This window comes from Triturus cristatus, chromosome 3_2 (genome assembly GCF_964204655.1).
Source record: "Triturus cristatus chromosome 3_2, aTriCri1.1, whole genome shotgun sequence".
Taxonomy (NCBI): domain Eukaryota; kingdom Metazoa; phylum Chordata; class Amphibia; order Caudata; family Salamandridae; genus Triturus; species Triturus cristatus.
Window position 1 is genome coordinate 590,840,989 of NC_140584.1, and position 17,229 is coordinate 590,858,217.

General features: G+C 46.3%; 1 protein-coding gene across 6 annotated transcripts in view; it reads right to left on the minus strand.

Annotated features, from left to right (window-relative positions):
- DCDC2B (doublecortin domain containing 2B) overlaps nt 1-17,229 on the minus strand; it is a 97,061-nt gene that overhangs the window by 37,182 nt on the left and 42,650 nt on the right. For all 6 annotated transcript variants that reach the window (XM_085648429.1, XM_085648430.1, XM_085648425.1 and 3 more), the window contains exons 8-12: nt 16,173-16,362; nt 14,389-14,492; nt 13,068-13,127; nt 12,659-12,718; nt 12,238-12,300 (exon numbers count right to left, since the gene is read on the minus strand). In XM_085648429.1, coding sequence (XP_085504555.1) covers nt 12,238-12,300; nt 12,659-12,718; nt 13,068-13,127; nt 14,389-14,492; nt 16,173-16,362 — 477 coding nt within the window. The remainder of the gene's footprint in view (nt 1-12,237; nt 12,301-12,658; nt 12,719-13,067; nt 13,128-14,388; nt 14,493-16,172; nt 16,363-17,229) is intronic.

Sequence of the window (17,229 nt, forward strand, 5' to 3'; positions counted from 1 at the left end):
ACAACATTTTGTCAAGTGCGGTTACATGAGTTCTTTCAACATGCATCAATGACAATGGGTTGTGCTCGGGCAGTAAGCTGCAGCAACTGTTTGTTATGCATCTGCCCCATTATCATCTGCCCACAGTCAGTGTTCTATCAGGTGAAAGTCATAATTTACTGTTGTGGCCCGCTTCCACCACACCGTCTGGGTCTTTGTTGCGTTTCTGTGGACCACCGAAGGCGCCCACTGTATACCTTCAGTCGCTGTATCTAAGTGTGGTGTAGTATGTGGTATAAGCTGGAATCTAGTATTCTTAGATACCCTGTGGTGGTAACTTATCACATGTACCCACTCACTGTCTGCCAGGTCCTTCCCATGTATTTGGTCCATTTCTCACATTGACCTATTAACAAAATCTTAGGGTTACTATATAATTATGTTAAGGCCCTCCCATCATTCTGCAGCATTAACAGTGTTGTCAAGCCTGTGTGTGATTACTAGGCAGCCCTTTCTGTCCCCCATTACTTTTTAAAGAGGGCTAGCAATGCACCAAACACTAGGAAATGTCCTACTGGCGCATTCATTTCCAACCTCAAAGCTTGAAATGTGTGCAGTTGACCTTCATTTACCAAGTCTCTTAATGTGGTTAGACCCCCACCAACTCGCACAGCTTCATCTACCTGTTCCCACAATCTTGGAAATCTCAGCAGGACCCACCATGGAAGGTCCGGGCATAGACCATTCTCATTTATTTGCTGGTTTGTGAAGCATCCTGCTCCAACTGTTGCAGGCAACCTCAGCTTGCTTCGGGGACTCCTTATGCCTGTCTTGGTCAGTCAACATTTGGGTCAGGACTGCCCTTTTCCCATGCCTTCAAGTAAAATAACATGTTTCCGGATTCCCTGGCCATGTAAACCATCTAGCTACCCATTAATGCTAGGCAGACACACAATACAGTTCTAAACCTGGGGTATCCAGCCCTCCTTCCATCATGGGCAGTTGCAACTTACCTAGCAAGGTCCTAGGTCTGCGTCTGCCCCATTTTAAATTTGTGACTACAGTGTTGATTTCCCCCAAAAGGCACTGAAGCAGTCTTATCAGAACTGTGGATAAGTAATACCAAAAGCAGGGTAAGCCTATCATTTTCATAATACTACCGTGCCTGCTACATGAGAGAGGGAGCCGCTTCCAAAAGGTAGACAAGCCCTTGACACCCAATAGCACCCTATTCATCTTTCCCCTTATAAGGTCAACTTCGGTCTGGTAGACAATTATTCTGAGATATCTGAGGATGACCCAGTCTTAGGTTAGACGTTGACTGAGTGGGTTATATTGTTCCAACAGCTTCCCTTGGCAAAGTGGGCACTAGCATGACTTCCCAGGATTGAACTAAAGTCTCAACATTTTCTCAGATGTTTTGAAGAACTCTAGATCGTCTACTAGGTCCCTGACAATACTACTAAAGAATTACAGGGCATCATTGGAATTAAATGACACCTCGCCCCTTCCTTCTAGATTATGTCTACCAAAAGGTCTGCAGCCAAAGCAAGTAAAAGTGGGGAGAGTTGACTGCCATGGCAAATGGGCCATGATTCCAAGATGACTCTCCCTGCCCTTACTCTAGCAGTTGTGTTTCTGTACCCAAACAGATCCATTTCAGTATCCCCTCTTGGAACCCCATTTTCTCCAAGACCACATGGAGGAATTCCCAATAGGAAAGCATTAAACGCCTTCTCCATATCCAGTGAAGCCACCGCCAGAGGCCACTCTGCAAGTGAGCAGCCTTGGATAGCCTGTAAGAGCCGCCCCCTAATGTTCATTGCTGCACTTCTCACTGGGACAAAACCAGACTGGTCTGGGTGGACGAGGTTGGCAATAATGGGGCAATCCTGTTTGCTGATAATATCCCTATTATTTTACAATCTTAGTTTAACATGGAACCCGGACAAGAAGAGCCATCACTAGGGGTCCAAGTGTGGCTAAGTAATGTTACCACAATGGCCTCTCTTAATATTTGGGGCAGCTCCCCTGGTTCATATGCCTCCATGTACATTTGGTGTAGTTTAAGGATCCACATTGCACTGTATGTTGTGTAAAACTCCATAGGGAGACATTCACTCCAAGGCATGTTTCCTAGTACCAGATGTTCAAAGGCTTGATTAAATTCTACCAGGATGGCAGGGAGCATATAATACCTTTGTTTCCATAGGGGTCAACCTGGATAGTCCCACCACTTTCACGTATTCCTGTATTCTTTTTTTCAGGGCATGTGTGGGCTCGGGTATAGTTTCCATAGTACTCCGACACTGTCTTATTTAATTCTGTTGGGTATTAACTATATGTTCCACTCATGTCCTTAGAGTCACAATCGGAGATTTAGCCCTCCCACTGGATACTTGATTATGTCAGTAAGTGTCCTTATCTGTCACTTTCACTATTCTGTGCGCTATATGCTCCTTGTAGTTGAACAGTCCCATTCCCTATAGCCCCATCAAGTCTCCAGAAGTCTCTTCGTCTTGTTCTTTTACGTCACTGCTTATTTCTGAGGAATGCAAATGTCCTCATTAAATGTAGTAATTTCCATGCTATGCGGCGCCCAAACTCCAGATGTCATGTCTGTGCATATTCTCCTAATATACATTTTGAAGGACTTCTATTCCGTCTTTAAGTCGAGTAGAGTTTAATAACGTCCCTAATGGTGGCCACATATGTAACATCCTTTAAAGAGGATGCCTGCATTCTCCATATCGGGATTCAGACATTTGTCCAGGGCCGGCTCTAGGGCGGTGCGACCGGTGCCACCGCACCGGGTGCTGGCTTGGCATGGGGGCGCCTGTTTGTTAGACTATATTGTTTTTAAAAGCACCTGTAGCAGCATTCCTGACCTCCAGCATTTTTCTGCCAACAATAAAAATGTCAAGCCTACTCCAGTGATTGATGTTCTCCCTAGAGAGAGAAAGAAGTTTTGTCTAGTGGAAGTTCTGACTGGGGGATGTTTTGATTCATCATAAGTTAGTGCAGACAGGGCCGGCCTTAGGCATGTGCAAGCTGTGCACCTGCACAGGGCCACCAAACCCCAGGGGCCACCACGAGGAATCGGATACAATACATATTCGTGGCGGCCCCTGGCAGGGATTTGGCGCATGAACGACTGAGGCGTGCTAAATCCAATGTGATGCACGCTGAATGGTTGTTCTTATACTCTTTTCCTTTCTAACCCAGTCTCGTCTTTGTGTGGGGTCGGCCTTGTTTTGGGCTCTTCTGGTAGGTCTTGTCCTTGTTTAGAACTATTTTCCAGGAGAATCGAGCTTGTTTTAATAGTCCAGATCTGACAACTCCGGAGGCTCGCATGCGCGAGCATGCGCAGTGCCCGCGAGTCCTGCAGCAAAGGGGATCACCGGCGGCAGGAGGGGTGGCAGCACCAATGCCCGGCGTACAGCGAGCAGCACCCAGACTGGCCGAGGCCATGCACCGGCACGCCTAGAGACCCTGGGCAAGAAAGGCCGCCTTGCAGAGGATAGCATGCCAGTGTGCAACCTTTGGTGCCAGCTGCGAGGTGAGCAGCCTGAGGGTCAGGGCATGGGGAGGGGGAGTGAGGAGGTCAGCGTGTGCCACTGCAGAGTGAACCCGAGGGAAGGTGAGCCATTGGACGAGGGTGTGGGGAGCCCTGGGGAGGAGGGCAGGTCAGGCGTAGGAATGTATCCCAGCCCGTGGGGGTGAGGAGCCGGGGGCGTGGGGAAGGTTGGGTGAGGATGTTATTGTAGATGGTGTGTGCTTTGGGTCTGGGTGGAGGTAAGCCGTGTGAGGTGGCGAGCTGGAGGTATTCTGGGGGTCAGGGGAAGGGAGGGCATGATGAATCGTGAGAGAGAGCCTCTCTCTCACGATTCATCTCTGAGAGGGCGCGGGTCAGAGAGGTGGTCACCGTGCGCCAGGGGTAGGGAGTGGTACAGATCGGCGCTGTATGTGGAGGGAAGAGTGAGTCAGGAGTGCAGGGGCGGTGTTTACTTGTGGCTGAGGGGAGGCATGGTGACCTTTGGAGGTGTAACTTGGGAGGCACGGTCGTATTGGGGGGGAAGAGGAGAGCAGGGTACGAGGTGTTAGACGAAATGTTAAGGATTCATTAAACAATTACTTATCAACAATCATGAAAACAGAATATGAAGCTGATACTTGTGATCTAATGAGTGGATCTGCCTGCACAAATCTTTTAAAACATCGAGTGTTCGAATGTACTTGGCATTTGGTTATGTCTATTTATATGGTGTTGAGGCAGACATGAAATGCAACGCACCTATGGATGGACGCCTGGAATAGGATGGCAGTGCCTACCCATGTTAACTCAATCTAATGCCCTTTTGCAGAGACCTTGGTAGGAGACTGGCTTCTTGATCATTTCTTTAATTACATTCCAGTGCTTGTCATGTGACTAGCAGAGAAAACTAGTTTAACTAGTCCTCAGTTTGCAATTGGTGAAGCGCCTTCTCTGTCCATACTAGGGGCATAGTTACCATTGGTTCAGCAAGTACAGTGGTACCGAGACCCAAAACCCTCAGGGGCCCATTGAACCCTGATAATTGCTATATTTTACTTCCTGAGCAGCAGCCAAAGGGGCCATTTTCCTTGCTTACGCCACGGCCCATGGGGTCGTTGGTACGCTGTGCTAGTGGTTCGTACGTCTGCTTTAAAGTTGTCTCCTGACTGGATGTTCCTTGCACATTCATTTTGCTTCAGTGAACCTCTAGTGCCTTTTCATAGCCTTAGGACTCACTGTAATTAATCCTTGTTTAATAGGTGCTCTGAAAGCGAGCAGAACTGGTTGCTGGAATATGGCACTATACAAGAAACCTTAATGAAATATATTGTTTTTTTTCTTTTGACAATGTGGTAAAGTGGACGAGTCTTTGGTTACCTGTAGGCTGTCTTCAGGATCAGTTAGTGACGCACTGAGACAGGTCTCTGTGTGCCATGATTTCAAGGTAGCTTACTCTCTTCCTGCTAAGGTCACTTCCCAAATAGATCATGAACTATTCTCTAGGCTCTACTGTTCTCAGTGGACTGAGAAAACAGACCTTGTATGCCAGGTCACATGATCTACCCTATAATTTTATAACACTCTTCAAATAAACCTTCCATATGTGGCTAGTCCTCACAATGTGTCATACATGTAGTGGGAAGGGTAATTACTATCAATCAGTCAGGGTTTGTAAAGCTCAGCTGCTTCACACATAAGGGTCTCGAGGCGGTGTGGGATTCATGCTGCTGGATCATGCTGCTTGTTAGTTGAACAGCGAGGTCTTGTGGTCCTTCCTGAACTGCTGGAGCGATGGTGAGGCTCTGAGGTGCAGGGGGAGGGTTTTCAGGTCTTCACTGCCAGGTGGGCATTGGGTGGCTGCTAGGGAGATGGTTCTGGAACATATTTTCCTGGTAGGTTGGTGGAAATTCACTCGTTCATTAAGGTATGCTGGTCCTTCACTGTGTAGTCCAGGGAAGACATGGCTTGGCAGTTCGGGCTGGACTGTTCCCATGAGGCACAGGGTCAAGGTTGATTTGCATATGGCTATGTCTGAACTGGGGTAGTGTGGTGAGCAAAACAAACGATGGATTTAGGCCCAGATCTCTGTACTGGGGTGAATGTATGGCATTGTTCTGCATTCTGTCCATCAACTGTTGTTTTTGCAAGAAAATAAAAATGACACACAAATTCGGAAGGGTAGGAGCAGCCGCAGGTACTGGTCATTTAACGCCTTTTCTGGACGTTTTATTAAAACACCTTCCTGAGCTCCGCCCTGCCCGGACCCCCTCTTCCGGGGCCCCCTACCTACGCTCCCTGCACAGGTCCACCATGAGCCTAGAGCCGCCCCTGGTGCAGAGGGTTAATGTGCCTGCTGCAAAGAATGTGCCTCACGCAAATCAGGAAGTGAACATAACGTAAATTGGTCATGGGGTTACTGCTTTCGTTGGAGACTTTGTTTTGTTACTTGTAGCTTATTAAATACTAATAAAAACAGTGAACTATTAACTGTCAAAGAACTGAAATGCAGACTTCAAGTATAGATTAAAGTGTATTGATTTTTTCCCCAGACTTCCAATATCCTAATGTTGTAGAAAGTGTTGATTTGGGTAGAAATCAAATCCAATTATTTAAAGATAATCCCCAACCATGGTCTTCGTTTTAAATTCTGAGACTGTGCTTCTCCAGACCAAGCACCCCTAAACTTTACTGCTTACCAGAACGGATGATATATAAATCCTACCACTCTGTTTTATGTAATGTTGCCTATATATTGATTTACACACATATGGTTGAGTAATGTGAGTGCAATGTAAAGTGCTCTGACACCCTTCACTTTCATGAGTGACACTATAAAACGAATTGAATGCATCTGAGTAAGAGTGGCTATGGAGACTGTTACATGGGGGGGGGGGGGGCACCAAAAAACATTGACGCACTGGGCGCCACCAGTGCTAAAGCCGGCCCTGCATTTGTCTTCCCCATCTCAAGCGTGTCAAAAGTGGACAGTGATAGGGCTCCTTTCCATATAGCTACACAACCTATGTATCACTATGGGCACTGAATCTCATACACTGATGAGATGAGTAATGAAGGCAACTTAGAAGGTAAAAACATGCATTTAATCAGGCAACTTCTCCAGCATCGAAAGGCGACCAACAGCCTAGTCGGCAACCGTCAACTGACCAGGTAAGTCGTTTTACTTCTAGAACATAAACCCAGGGCTCGAGGAAGTTCCGCGGGTACATAGTGAAAAGTAAACAGTGTTGACAAGTAAATGGTGTACATTTAAAACCACTGTACAGCTGAACCTGAAGTAATAACATTTACCTCATAAGTTAAAAACTCAACGGCTGATTACATGGAACAAGAGAGGTCTGGGAGTCCAGCGAAGATGCACCAAGTACATACAAACTTGAAGTCAAGGCATTCACATCGCTGTCCTTCAAGAAACCCACTTCACAAAGACTGAAGGCGTGTGACTGCACCATAGGAGGTCAGCTATACTCCACAACATTCTCTACCTTCTCCAATGTTGTTGTCATATGGATAAGACTGGGAGTACCTTAACCGAGCAGTGGGTGGATAGAGAGGGAATATGCATCAGCACATACGGACAATTAAATGGCAAACCATTGCATATAATAGGCCTACATTCAATCAAACAAACAATTGAACATTTAGAGCACGTACCACACCAGTAGTGGAGATACCCACAGGACCCATTTATGATAGGAGGCAATTCTAACAATGTGGTAAACATCAATGTGGACCATTCCCAACACTTTTGGGAACCCCCGTCAGGGAGTTATCACAAAAAGTGCTTGAATGGGTGGAGGGATGGAACCTGGAGGACATCCTATCCTTTGAATTAAGAGCACTCGTACCACAGTCCCACCCCATAGGCCCCCAAACCTCCATGAATTACATACCCAGATTGACATGTTCTAGTAGCAGCGCTGTTAGGCAGGGAGATTCTGCTGATGCTGTATCTGCCCAAAACATGGTCAGACCATAACCATTTGGTCTTCCGACACACAATAAAGGAGGAGATAATATAGTTTTTCCAACTGAATATGGGTACGGTTAATAGCCTTCTCATGGTCTTAGAAGCCTTCAAGGCCCATATAAGAAGTATGGGCACCAAGAATGAGACTGGGACAACAGTAAATGATTACTAGCATAGACTAACTTCCTGGTTGAAGTGTTGGCAGCCAATCACATTTCAGCACGAGGACTGTCTGATCCTCGGAGTATCCGCGTCCCTATATATACAGATTTGTATTTCCTTTAATATTTCCAAAAATTACTGAACGGATTTACACCAAATTACAACAAGCATTTGCAATGCAATAGGTCTTGCATTATTAAAGTTTGAGATACTGGCATTGTAAATGACTATGCTTTTTATTTAGGTTTTAAAAACGAAAACAAAAATAAAAGGCATTATCATTTGCAATGTCAATGTCAAACTGTGCAAACCCACATATATTAGCTGGCTAAAACCAGTTCATTCACTGGTGCAATCTCACCTTGATGATGCCAACACCATGCTAGCTGGCCTCCCCAAATACTCGGCAGCACCTCTCAGCCATCTTACACTGCTTCACACTTGGTGAAGGGAGCAATAAAAATAGACATCACATCCATTTAAAGAGACCTACACAGGCAGCTACATGGGGCTAGAAATTAATTCAAAATAGTCTGTTCACTCACAAGGCGATTCACCTTGGCTGGCCCTCCTACTCACACCTAAAAAACAAGCTCCATATCACAAGAGGCCAGAGAAACATTAGATAAAAAACACTATTTCACGAAAGTGAAGTAAAAAAAATGTCAAAAGCTCCTTAAACGTTCTCCTATCAAGTCCCAAGACTTATAATAACCTCCTCGAAGAACTGTGATGCAATGAAAGCTCCCTAGTCTTCTGCGAGGCTCTAAATCTTCAGTATTCATGCTCCATTTGCAACACGATAATTATTGGACCCATCCCTTGCTACGGTAGCTTCTATTCTTGTTCTATTTTCCTCGCAATTTTGCATCTGCGATGTAATTCTCTGTGCTGTTATCTAGTTCTATGAAATCTGTCTTTGTATGTGAAGTGATGTGCTACTCATGCAATGAAGTCCTTGCTATATAAGCAGCATGATAAATAAAAAATCTCTGCCACCTGTAATGATCATTACAAGACCTTACCCTCCACAAACGTACCAAAACAAAACACTCACATAAGAGTCTATATTCATGACATGCAAGGACACTCAGCTGAACACTCTTCTGCAGAGTCCTAGATTATTTGTACTTACACATTTATTAGAGATTTCCATTCTGTAATATGCAGTATTACTTCTTAGAGATAAGGCAAAATAAATCTTTCACTACATATAAAGCTTTGGAAAAAGTCAGATGGACGAAACACATATAGGCGGGAGTGGAGCAAGATGCGGGAGATGGTGTGGGTTAATGGAGGGGCTGGGGTGTTGGGGCTGGCCTGGTGGTAGCGGTGGAAGTTTGCAATTCGTGGTGGACATGCTGGGCAAGGAGGGAGACAGGATTGCAGGAGATACGTGTGGGGAGGTGCGCATCCTGGGGTTGGAGGACGGGTGTTGTGGTGCTTGTCACGGGTTGGAGCGGGGTTGAGTATGCAAGGGGATCGGTCTGGCGTGGTTGGGTTGGTTCCAGAGGGTAGGTGCCGGCGGGTTCCGGTGAAGTGGGGTGGGGGCTGCTGCGGGAGCCTCGGCTTGGTAGTAGTGTATTTGGTAGTTGGATGCCGGAGCGGAGGGGCCTTGGGTTCAAAACTCCCGACGTTGGAGCGGGGGAATAATGTTTAGATCGCAGGCGTGCCTCAACAACATCCGGTGATACTGGGCAGAGTATTAATCACCCACAATATCAAAAAGAGGAATTCGATCTCGGGTGATGCAAAGGGTGGGCATAAAGGCGGGGGCCAGAGTGTTTGTGGCCTCACGGGGAGTAAGGGTGCCACTTGACGGACCTTTTAGCGGTGCCGCGAGCGGGGGGATGGGTAGGGGGGGTCGGGTGCAAATTTGGATGGATGGGGGAGGGTCGCATAGCAGGGGAGTAGGCGCAAGGGGGATGGGTACAGGGGGAGGCCTTTAAAGGGGATTTGTTTCCCGGACTGCGGGAGGCTCAATGGAGGTGAAGGAATGCTGGGGAGGGTCAGGGGTTGGGAGAACGATGTTGTAGAAGCAAGGAAGGAGGGTCGTGGTTTCAGGGCGAAGGGACGAGCATAGTGGTCAAGGTTGGGTAATCCTAAAGCATGCACATACACGCTGAATAGGGTTGGACAAAAAGCGCGCCGGGGGGGCACCAACTTAGGTATTTAAGAAGGAGGCAGCGACAGGTCTTTTTACAGGATAAAGGAGGGAGGAGACTGGGTTGGGGGATGAGGCCGTCCAAGAGAAGGTATTTCTCAAATAAGGAGGCCAGGGCAGGCGGGAGATGATCAATTATGCGGCCCATCAAATCTGGGCTGTGGGGGGGCTGCTCTACCAGACACTACAGGGAGCGCCACCCTGAACGAAGGGTTTGGCGCCATTCGCCTGATCCCTTGAATGTAGAACGATTTCGAGGTTTTGGAAATGAATCTGAAAAGTTAATTTTGAAACTTTAATGGCTAATTGGCATCTGCTGGGGTTATCGAAAACTACAAGGGATGACTTTCATGCAGCAAATCACGGTCATAGTGGCTGCTTAAGGGACTGTGGAAGTGCGCGTGAGGGGGCAGGGCAGTGGAGGAGCGCTGCTACGAGAGCCTCATTTGCAGTCCAAAAAAAAGAACAAATAACGTATCCACCTCTTTGGGTGCGAAGGTATAGCGGAGGTCGAGTCAGGGGCACAGAGTGGCCACTTCTGCTTCTGCACATCATGCCCCAAGGGCAGCGCTCCTCCAGGAGGCTGGCATACAGCACCTTGAGGCCAATTACATCTGGGTTTCTTCCCTCCGGCTATCCTCATTTCTCTGTGGCCTTGGGTTGAAGGGGCAGGGTGGGCTTCCCAGGAATCCCTCGGCATTCCTGCCACTTCTGGAAGTTTAGGAGTGTGGGGGTTTTCAGTGCCAGGCACCGGTGGGCGCTACACCCGGGGTTGGGGAGTTGAGTTTTTTGGCCCCGGGTGACTAGGGGTGAAGTGCTGTCTGCGGAGGGATGAAGAGGCGCTATACAGGGAGCAATGCTGGAGAGTGCTGAGGGCAGCCGGCAGGGTAGTTACTTGCTTGTGGATCGGACGTCCGCCTTCGGGATATGCAGAGGGCCCTCGGGGGTGGGTGGTATTAAGGACACACTGGGAGGATGATGCAGTCCTGTGAGGCCAGGAGGCAAAGCGACGGAACGTTGGCGGGGTCCGGGACAGTTGTGCGAAAAGTGATCAACGTCTCTGTTTCACAGACCGTTCTGCCTATGCAGAACTTTGCCCTGTATACATCATGTACCGCATAAGTATAGACCTGTAATGTCGTATTCTCCCTTGTTTTATCATGCGCGTAGATGACCCAATGGTAATGGAGCGCTATACAGTACACAAGTGAGAACCAATACAAATGGTGATTAAGGAGAACTTATCGGATGACGACAGTTTCAAGTTACATAAAGTCATAACAAATGAAATACAAGGGTAATTACTTCATTCCTTCCTTCCTTCCAGTAGTGTAAGCGATGTGGTCTCTGCGTTCACTATTGGAAAACAAGCCCGCGAGTGATGCGCGCGCGCCACAGCGAGACATGTGATTTCAATAATTGCGCCCGTGTATGGGCACGAAAATTGAAACCACATGACGGCCGGTGCGCGTAATAGACACCAATAGGCTGTTGGGGGAGCAATGCGCCCGCCTTTGGCCTATTGCGTGCTCGGTTTGTGAAAAACAAACACGCACAAGCCAATCGCGGGGATCAAAAGAAAAAGCACACGCACGAGCGTGTGCGATTTCTAGGTACATTTGGAAACCCCCTACAAAAGGTCTCTCACTGTGCGAGCAATGTTGCGCACTGCAACGCTAGGCGCGAGACCTAAAGAGCGAACTTTCTGTGCTAACAGCTACCTTTCAGCCAAATTTGGTGTAATTCTGTCCAGTGGTTCGGGCTGTAGTCGTGTTTAAAATTCCAAATGGGATTAACATTTGACCCTTGCTTTTTCTCACCCCCGCTTGATGGATCGCCCCGAAACTTTCCATGCACAACAAGAATCACCTGGGCCCTTGTTTTGGAAAATTTGGTGAAGATTTGTCAAACGGCGCCAAAGATATAAGCAAGTAAAAAAACGCTTTTCCTATGGAAACTAGGTCCTAACTTTAACTACCTACTATTAATTTACTAATATATATATATAATTATATATAATGCCTTTACCATGCATGTATTCCCTGTGACAGAGACCCCTATCATTAGATTACTCCTTTGCTCATACCTACCACACTGTTATTTGTACTCGCACTTAACTTGCATCCCCGTTAATTGTACTGCTTGTTAACTGACCTAACTTTTTGGAACCCCTGAGGCCTACTCTTTTATTGTCAGCACTTATGATTCAATCACTCATTCCTGTGTTTCTATTAACCATACCTTCCTTGTCATTCACACCCTTCATACACTTACTGTAACTTAGACTCTTCTTACGCTCATATTACTCACAACTTTCTTCACAACATGCTTACTGCACCTGTCTTTTTATGCACTCTTCGGTGTTCAAGCTACTGTATTTTCTATATAAAACTTGTTATTTCGCTGTACCTGATTAGGATGAGCCACTTTCTTCCTTGGTGTAGCTTCTTCCTCGAGAATCTCTATTACTTGCTGAGAAGAGTAAGACAGCTTTTGTGAGTGAGGGCAACCAATAGTTACTGAATCGCTAAATAGACTACCATTACTGTGTTAATTACTCCTTCACTCTCAGTCTTTAACGTGCAACTTCTCTTACAACCTCGTTATAACCCCAGTTATTCTGAAACTCACTTTGTTCACATACACTTGGCCCCTCCCTCTCACCTCTGCTATTCACTCACCATTCTCTCAGACCTGTAATTATTACCATTTATTTGCATCCTCATCTTTAGTCAATTTACTAATATTAATCATTGCCTACGCCTTCAGTACTCTCACTTCTTTACTTACTTGCATGCCCTGTTGCTCACACCTTATCGTCCATGATTACCTGTTTAGGAGCTGCAGCCTTCTTCCTCGGTGTCGCTTCCTCCTCAATTTCTATAGCTGTCTGAGAGGAGAAAAAAAAGCTTCACTCACCCAGAGGAAGTTTCGCCCCCACGGATTCTGGGTTTCCTACTGGGAGAGGGAGACCTTGGGACCCCATCAGATAGTAAGTCAAACCCTGTTTTTTACCCCTATTACTCAAAGCGCATTGTTACTTCTACTCCCCTTTGACAGCATCAGGTGACACTGCACTGTGGTCCTGCTCATCATTGGTCAGTGCTGCTCTTTGTAAAGAGCACAAGAGCTTCATCTCAGATAGGGAACCTTCACCCCAGGGCATCTATGTTACCTCCACATGTTAAAAGTCACAACCCTTCCCATTACCCTCACCCGTTACTCGCCCACCATTGTACCTGTTTAGGAGCTGCAGCCTTCTTCCTTGTTGTTTCCTCCTTGATGGTCTCTGCAACTTGCTTTGAAAACACAAGAAAGCTTCATTCAGCCAGGTCAATCTTTATCCCTAGACCTTCTGAAGTACACATGGTAGAGGGTGTGGGGGGTGTCTGTGTGACCCGCAGAGATTGGATGCTGAGGAGCTTATTTACATGCTCATTGCGCCACCGGTGAGTCACCTTTTTTGTGCCTGCCCATATTTACAAGGCCACTTAAAGCCACCCTGCGTGGCTTTTTATGGCCTTGTAAATATGGCCTCCTTTCACGCATCAGTCTGCATGAAAGGGGCATTCCATGGGTGTTGCTGTGGATGTTCTCACGCATCATCCATAGAATCTGACACATTCCCAGATTTACAAGGTTTCGTAAACCTGGGAATGCGTCAGATTCCCATGCCTCCACAGGAGAGGCGTAAGGGAGGCGCAGCATTCTGTGGCACACATAGAAAGAGGAAAACATCTCTAGTGATTGTTTTTGTGCAGGAAGGGACACCTTCCTGCACAAAAACAATCGCCCTTACTACGCAGACACCTTTGCACCATGGCACAATCGTGCCTGCGTTGGCCCATGGCAGTCCATTGTGCTCCAAGGCAGGGGAGAAGGACAGGAATGCGCCGTACTTCATAGATACGGCGCATTCCTGCCCTTTTCTTTTGACGCAGGGCAGCACAGCAAGATTCCTCCAGAACCCAAATGTTTAAGTCTAAGGTAGGAGTGTGAGTTTTCTGTGACTCGTTTATCAAGGGGACATCATGGCTCACTATTTAGAAGTACTGGGTGGGCATGTTGAAGGCCTGTGTGACAGTGGGGGTGGAGAGGACGTCTGACTCAGGCATCAGACGGCAGGAAAGAGGGCTGTGTAACCCTAATATCAGTGGTTCAAGGGTGAAAAGCGAGTGAGACGCTGGTGTCTGAAGTTGTAGAGTGGGCGTTGTGTGTATAGCTAGCATCTGGGGACGGAGAGGCAGGGTGGTCCAGTGAGAGAGGCTGTGTGAGGCTGGTAACGGGATGCAGGTGGGTGTAACTCAGAAAAGCTGATGATTCAGGAATGTCATTGGGGAGGTCTTTGAAACCTGTATTTGAGCATGCAAGGTGAAAAGGGGGGGGGGACATGTGACCTTTTGTCTACAGGGACAAGATGTCAGTGCACTGGAGGTGTCTAACTTAAGGGTGGGCATGTGGGATCGCGGTGAGACACTCAAGTCCCAGGTAACGGATGCTGAGGAACTAGAGAAGTCTGACCCCTTTAAGATTGGTAGTGATGAGTGAATGAAGCGGTACCTGATCCAGTGGAAGCTCCACCCGCGTGTTTTCATCTTCCATAACCTCTGGTGCACCTGCAATTTCTTGGCGTGACTGTTTCACTTTAAAAACTCTTGTGGCCTCTATGGAACGTGAGCAGTGTAAGTCAGAAGCATGAAACCAACAGCATACATTATCTGAGATAGCACAATCCAGATTTACTAAAGTTTTGAATGAGTGTTCATGCAACGTTGCGCAACACTAGGCGACGTAAACAACAGCATTGATCAACTTCTGCTCACATATGAATTTTAACACTAAAAGCTAATGTGAGCATATCGCCAATGCGCAACGCATCACAAAATCCCCAATAATATGTGCTACGATGACTTGAATGGGTGGCAAAGTGGTGGGACCCATCTTTGTGTGGAATCCTATCTCCAAATAAAGAACTTTGTAGTGGAGGTTGTGCGTTGAGCACTAATCTCATGTCAGACACCGCTTACATATTTAGCATACATACTCCGCATTATTAACATTTTCCTGATTGATTAAATTATTGATAAGCGGCTTGCATAAATATGATACTGCACAATTTTTTGCCTCTTGCATTTTGCAACACTTCAGATTTTCATGTGCCGTTGCATTACATGAATCTTTTTAAATCTATCTGTAGAACTGCCAATCTACACATTCAGACCTTCTGTCTTGACCTTTGTTATCGACCAATTAGCATTAGAGTTTACAAAAGCACACAGAAGGGCCCAGATGTATCGAGGAGTCATGGAACTCAGGGCAGCAAGTGAAGTTGTTGTGCTACGTAAAAGGGAGATAGCAGAACAGCACAATATCTACTAAGATGTGGGCGCTAGCCTGCTCTCTTTCTGAACTGGTGCACTTTAGGCAGCCATGCACCAACACACACTCTCTTGCGCCATAGTACAGGAGTATCTGTGTTATCTGAAGCATAGGTTTTGAACTAGAAGTGGTCCCTTCCAATCATAAACCTATGCGTTAAGGTTTTTTCTACTCTGTATGTGTGATGTACAACTCAGCACACATGCTAAGTGAGAAAAACTAGGAGAAATTACATTATTTCTCCTAGTTGCTCCTGCCTCGAGGAGCCATATTGTTGGCACACATCCCTGTCTGCGGTTCTTTGTAGATAGAGACTTGCATCAAAACCCATGGGTGGTTGCATGAGAACGTCCATGCACCACCCATTAAACATCCCCTTAATACAAAGTAATGCACAGCAGCACATTGACCAACTCTGCATTACTTTGGGTCACTCTCCTATGCAAATCATGATTTGAGTTGTATAGTAAATCCACTCTAAACACTTTGTCAGGTTTGCGTTAAAAACGTATTGCAAATCTGACGCAACCCATTTATAAAACTGGGCAAACCTTTTCAAAGGATGGGATAGAGATTTGGCAGGAGATGCTCAACATAAACTCTAAGCAATGCCCCAGATTCTAATGCATTAGGTACTCTGGTACGGTGTCCATTCAAGCTCTGACCGGTGCACTCAAGAGACCATGAAGGATCCTTGCGGGATCGTCATGAATTTCAATGTTCTGCTCACCACAAACATATCATGGTTTCTGCCTCCTTACTTGGGTGTACAATTGCTCTATGAATGAATGAATGAACCAACATTTATAAAGCGCATAGCTACTCTATGCTACCTCTGTGGCTTGCCTCCTATGGTCCCCATTTGAAGGCCCCTAACTTGGTTATCAATGGCCTGCTTGTGTCTATACCCGTCTACACCTGCACTGGCTGTCTGCTTCATTTGTCCCCTGTGTGCTTGCCTGTACCTTGGTTGTCTTCCATTGTTGGGGTGGGGTTGGTCTTGGCATTTGGACGCACACGCACAGGTTTGGCATAGAAGATGGATTCTTCCTCCGAGCTCTTGTTCTTAGTTGGATATTTTCGGGCTGCTGGTGGGGACACCAGAATCTTTTCGGCCTCTGCGTCTCCTGTGGATTGCACCCTGCGAGTGTCCAGCTACAGTGACCACATAGAAAAGGCATTCTCAAACCCTGTATGACTTTTTGTTTGTAACAATAAGTTACCAGTGCTGAGCATACATCAGAGGGTGTTTAGGATATACTGGTTGTCACATCATGATTTTGCCAGAGTATTTAACCGTATTAGAATATTGAGCAATGTAATAAAACAAAACTTATAACAAAACATATTTATTTTGCTTAATATATATCCAGCCAGCAAAACACTTAGGGCCATATGTAGGTAATTTCTATTTACCGAATACTAAATACCGAATTTTACCGATTCGGTATTTAAGAATCGGTAAATAGAATGTAGGTAAAAAAAAAATCGGTAAATTTTACCGATTCGGTAATATTCGGTATTACTGATTCGGTATTAACCGAATCGGTAATAAGAAATACCTTCCTATTCATTCGAATGAATGGGAAGCCATTGACTATTACCGATTCGGTAAATACCGATTCGGTAATAGGGGGAGCATATTCAAGGGTGGCAGGGTGTCACATTGACACCCTGTTGCACCCCTGAATCATGCATGTGCGCACATGTGGCGCACATACATGCCCTAAGGGCATGTATGTCTGCCACAGGGCATTTCTAGAAAAGCACAAATTTGCTTTTTAAAAGGTATTCAGTATTTACCACCAACCTGTAGTTGGTGGTAAATAACGAATCCTTAAAACAAAAAAGCACTCACTTGAGTGCTCCCTACATAGGATTTAAGGATTCGGTAATTTACCGATTCGGTATTTTACCGATTCCTTAAAATACCGATTCGGTAAATTACAGAATGCTTAAAACCTGCCTCCTACATTAGAAAGGGCTAAATACCGGTCGGTAACGGGAAAATTACTGATTTTC